Genomic DNA, 5285 nt, shown 5'->3' on the forward strand with positions numbered 1-5285 from the left:
TTTTTTTTTTTTTTTTTTTTTTTTTAGTACAAGGTGGAAACAAGTTATTTACAAAAGAAAATAACGGGACAACCCAACCAAGTTGGTCAGACTTGGCTTGATAACAGAAGTTTGATTTCCAGTGAGAGAGAGCGGCCTATTAGCTTTTCCCCTCAGATAGTGGCTTTGTGGGTTTGCATAGTTACTAGACAGTATTAAATACACGAAAACAATATTAGAGAAACACTCTACCTGGCAAAAAACTTGCATCCTCGCGCCCTTGAGCCCAAGAAAATCTAAAAGCATTAAAGACCACAACTTACTCACAATGAATAGTAATATGCGGAAGACACAGAAGAAAACGAAAAAGGAAGAAACAGAACTACTCACATTGCACCTCCAGCTGCAGGGCCAATGGCTTTGAAAAGAGACATTGCAGACATAGAAATGCCGTTAGCTGCACCTCTTTGTTCCTGGGACTGGAATTCAGCTTCTCGATTAAATCCTATTTTAGAGAACGAGAAGAAAAATACACATCTTGGCGAGTAAGAGCTTACCACAGCCTTATTCTGTATAAGGAATAATCCCGTCGTAATGGATACCTGTTTCATGGGACAATTTATTGAGCTTGCAGATTCATTCTAAAACACATCAAAAGTTCATCCTCGAGAACAAGACATTACACGAAAGAGAATAGGTAACTGAACGTTTTAAGGTAGGTAATTAGAATTTCTTGGAAACTTACAGACAACACATTCTTTAACAACGAAGCACAATTAAGCACAATGAAGAGGCAGAGACCCGATAACAGAGCAATGTAGGTGTAACTGAACAGCAAAGGTATGCTTAATACCTGCAAATGAAAGCAATCCCCTAACTAATTAATATGAAAACGAGATTGAATATCTCACTTCAATATAATCACAGACTTACTGCTCCAATGCGAGAAACCATGATTGTTCCCATACTTTTCTCCGCTAATGGATATAGGAATAGCTGAAAAAGCAACAGACCCATGCCTGATAGATCAAGAAAAAAAGGATATTTTCAATACTGAACACTGGCAAAACAAATGAAATCCAGTCTTAACCTCCTTAAACTTAGAAAAGGCACAAAAACGTAAAATGCCACAGAAGCTAATTTACTAACAAAGATTTGGGTTTCAAACAAAAAAAACAAAGATTTGAGCTTCATCTTTATACCAGTGACGGAAAGAACTTCACCAACATCCGAAGTCGTATACTCTAACCCCCCATTCTTTTTAGGACTAACAGCCCACAAGGAGAATATCTGAGGAAATAACGAGTCAAAGACAATGCATAAGTAGCCAAAAGGGAAACAATATACTACCGAGTTGAGCAATTAATACCAAGGCACGATAACTTTATGGGGTTGGCCATGTCCCATTTACGGTGTGAATAGAAGAAAGATCAAAGAATAGAGAGCTTTCGTATGAATTACCTCTGTGTAGGCTATATCGTGAAGTTGAAAAATGCAGTAGACTATAATTGAAGACATTAAAGGCCAATTTTTAAATAGGCTCTTTTGAGATTGGGAAGCTTTGTTGTTCCGAGGTACATTAGACTCATCTATTTGTTCCACGTCTTTTGAACTATGGTTGTGCAGTGTTTCCTGCAGTGGTATAGAATTTGTCAGCAGACAAAACCCGGGTTTCATATTATGTGTACGAACAGATAATTTGGTTTATACAAAAAATACCGGAAGCCAACAAGTGAAGACCAATACAACCAACGCTAGAAGTGAGATCAGAAGACAAGGTAAGAAATATGGGAATCTGAAAAATCAAATGTGATTTAGAATTGTTAGGTATCATCTAACAACAACGAAAAAGAAAACAAGAGAGCACGAGAGAGATAAACTAGTAACATGAAGTTCCTCGGGTTTGGGTACACCCAAGAAGATATCACTAACCTTCCAAAAAGGCCTTCTTTAGAAAATATATTGGGATACTTGTCTGCAGGCTATAATAAGACTAATGTCAGCAAACGTTATCAGCAAACATAAGAGCAACCCTATGAGTATTCGTTCTCTTAAACTCTACATGAATATCTGTCAATCTGAAACACTGCAAAAACATCCTAGGATTTTGGCATTTAGAGATCTCCCTCACACTATTGTACCTGTGCAAGAAAACCCCCAAGAGCCGGACCAATTACCAAGCCTATGCCCCATGCCGTGCTTATCTACAAAATAAAAAAATTAAAAATAACAATAGTAGTAATAGTTAATATTTGAAAAAACAAGTTTCGGGTTATAACAGATATACAAAAAAGAGGGCCTAGTAGATAATCTTACTACAGACATGCCCAAAGCTTGGTATTCTTTACGGCAAATTTCTGCAGCATATGCCTGGATCATTGCGAGCATAGATATCACAGGTTAGAAGTGTAACTACTGCAGACTTATTAAACAATACGAAAGTGAGTATCTAATCAGAATGGGATGTTAAATTCACGAGACATACCCTCATTGGACCGAGTATTCCACACAAACTTCCTAGAAGAAACCTTGTAGTAATTGCCATCCAAAAATTTATACTAAGGCCAAAAAGCGTGTTGAAGATTGCCCTGTAGTTATTACCATTTAGACAACGGGCATCAAAACTAAGCTAGCACCGTTCATAAAAAATCTGAATAACTATAATTTTTATCCAACAGGAACACGCTACAAAACTGAAACTAACACTGCAGCTGTGCCGAATATTACAACTGGTCGACGACCCCATCGATCAGCCACCACTCCCCAAAGAAGGGATGTCAAAGCTCTTCCAACCATGTATGAAGATCCTTGAAAAAATATTCAGACATAAAAAATAAGTAATTGCACATTTGCACAATATTATTTTTTGGAAATAGTGTGCAAAGAATCTAACCTACAAACCCAGCATAAAAACCAATATCTTCTTCTTTTTCTGCTACGTTAAAATCCTTGATCTGCAGGAAATCAAGATGACAGTACTGAAGTTGCTAAACTAATTTGATGCATAAAGAACACACTGTAGAACTGACAATCTTGTAAGATGTGACATTCTACAACATATTATGCATTAGACAACACCTGGAAAACCTTAAAGTACAGTTCAGTAGAAGGATGTACCATAAAATAAAGGAAAGGAAAGAGCGACGAGATTGGCAAAGCTGTAGAGGAACACAATAGAAAAGAATGCAATTAAATCAAGAAAAATAAGAAGCTAGCTAGAAATAGATATCATAAGATAACTATATTGCCTCATATATTCAAATAGTAATTCCACTCAATCCACTGTATCATCTTATTAATCTGTTTATATTCAAATAGTAATTCCACTCAATCCACTGTATCATCCAAGGAAAATGAAATAAAAAGCAACTTAGTCAAGAAAATGAATACACAAAGCTAATACACTTGGTGCTTAAAGACCAATAAGAAAGAATCTTTATATTTTTGGCATTTCCCTTTCACAGTTTTACATGCATTCAAAAAGTTTAGAGCTAGGGGTATCCACTGCTAAGTTGGTTAGACTGTTGACTTGGTAACTACAAGGTTACAAGTTCGACTCTCAATGGGAGCTGTCTATTAACCTTTCTGGTTAGAGCTGGTCAGCAACATAAGTTGGTTTACCTCTTAGGCCTAAGAAGCTTGACAATTATTAACAGCAACCAGGAATTCAATGCTTAGACAGAATCACCGGAGAGGACAGAATTGTATTGTCCAATTTCCGACATAAAAACATAGTGCTTCTTCCACTACTGAATCCAAATGGATCATCAACACCCCGGAATTACCACTTACCACTCGGTAAATTTAGCATACAATACTCGAGCTGAGCTTATGTATGTTCTAAGACCAAATTAGCTATGGTCAAAACTGAGTTTGTAAAAGGCTCACTGGTGAATTGAGGGTCCACCATTAATGCACCTATCAACCTTAGTGGGCGGGCTGAAAAGAAGAAAACGATGGAAGCCTACACCTACCTGGGTTACATTAGTTCCTCAAATCTCATTTACATTGACATATACATACACATAAACACATATATATATATAGAGAGAGAGAGAGAAGAGATGATCGACCAGCACAGAGTGTAATAACGCCGACGAAGAACAGATGCTTAAACGGGATTCCGGCATTGGAACGCTTCATCCGTTCAATATTGCAACCCGCGCAGAACTCCCATTCCTCTTCTTCACTCTTCAACAAACAACTCCTCACCTCTCCGCCACTCTCCGCCATTTTCCACCTTCAACTCTTCTCTCCACAATTTTGCTTTTACTCTTTCACTATACAACTCGATCTTCAACTTTACCAATCCTTAAACATTTACACACAACTTTATACTTTCTAAACTATATAATTATATATAGAGAGAGAGTGGACAGAATGATTTATATATAAAAAATAAATAAAATTCTTAACTTCATTAACAACTCAGCAGCGCAGCCAGCACCAAAGCCTGAACCTTTTCTTCTTAAAGACAAAAGAAACACCTCCGTACAAAGTAAGATGCGTGGCGCTCAACTCTCATTATTTTGTGAATGCCATTGCTGAGCATATAATATAACATAAATGTGTCATCCAACTATCTGCTTTTAATTGGAGTTATGCTATGTGAACTCTCATTTTATATTCCATCACTTTCACTCTCATGATATGTTATCTTCATTCTGTAGATCCCAAAAAAAGTTTCAACATCAAACTTTTCTGTGTGAGAGAGTAAAAAGTATGAAATAGTATTTTTCTTTTAATTGAAATGTAACACATGCTTCAATTATATTGTAATTGGACCAATAACTTAGTTCCTATTTGATAGCCTGAAACGTTTGGTGACAACAATTATGAAATTAAATGAGAATGTCCAGATAACTCAGACAGAGTTCCAGTGTGGGGGTGGAGCATTTGGTCCCAGAAATGAAATATGAATAATGAATGGGAACCACAAATTACGTACGGCGCCAATTTTATTGTTTTGGTGTTGTAACAAACACGACTCTCACATGCTGCCAATGCCATGCATGCATCTTTCTTTGTCGCGCAGTTCTTCTTTTTGAATTAGTTAGTTTTCCATATACGGAGTAGTAATTATTAGTCAATTTTGGTTGATTGCTAATTTCTGGACGTATTGCCATGCACCCACGTCCACATTTTTTTTTTTGGGATTAGATAAGAATGAGATACGTACTATAATGTTTTTCTTATTTATATCAAAACTTGAATACTTAAAACAATTAAATATTCTATAATATATATATATATATATATATATATATATATATATATATATATATATATATATATATATATATATA

The 5285-nt window shown here is 36.0% G+C and overlaps 1 protein-coding gene across 2 annotated transcripts in view; it reads right to left on the reverse strand.

Moving 5' to 3' along the window:
• Positions 1-4549, reverse strand: part of LOC116028946 (protein ZINC INDUCED FACILITATOR-LIKE 1-like) — a 6130-nt gene extending 1581 nt beyond the window's left edge. The window contains exons 1-17 of one of the 2 annotated variants that reach the window (XM_031270804.1): positions 4396-4549; positions 4053-4290; positions 3097-3137; positions 2873-2933; positions 2684-2786; positions 2465-2567; positions 2296-2349; positions 2121-2183; positions 1912-1961; positions 1699-1774; positions 1441-1611; positions 1182-1269; positions 913-998; positions 725-832; positions 537-581; positions 370-458; positions 232-275 (exon numbers count right to left, since the gene is read on the reverse strand). In XM_031270804.1, coding sequence (XP_031126664.1) covers positions 232-275; positions 370-458; positions 537-581; positions 725-832; positions 913-998; positions 1182-1269; positions 1441-1611; positions 1699-1774; positions 1912-1961; positions 2121-2183; positions 2296-2349; positions 2465-2567; positions 2684-2786; positions 2873-2933; positions 3097-3137; positions 4053-4212 — 1342 coding nt within the window. In that variant the 5' untranslated portion in view covers positions 4213-4290; positions 4396-4549. Of the gene's footprint in view, positions 1-231; positions 276-369; positions 459-536; positions 582-724; positions 833-912; positions 999-1181; positions 1270-1440; positions 1612-1698; positions 1775-1911; positions 1962-2120; positions 2184-2295; positions 2350-2464; positions 2568-2683; positions 2787-2872; positions 2934-3096; positions 3138-4052 lie in introns of both variants that reach the window. The other variant, XM_031270803.1, reaches the window with a different exon arrangement.
• Between the last annotated feature and the right edge of the window lie 736 nt (positions 4550-5285).

The sequence above is a fragment of the Ipomoea triloba genome, chromosome 9 (assembly GCF_003576645.1).
Source record: "Ipomoea triloba cultivar NCNSP0323 chromosome 9, ASM357664v1".
Lineage (NCBI taxonomy): Eukaryota > Viridiplantae > Streptophyta > Magnoliopsida > Solanales > Convolvulaceae > Ipomoea > Ipomoea triloba.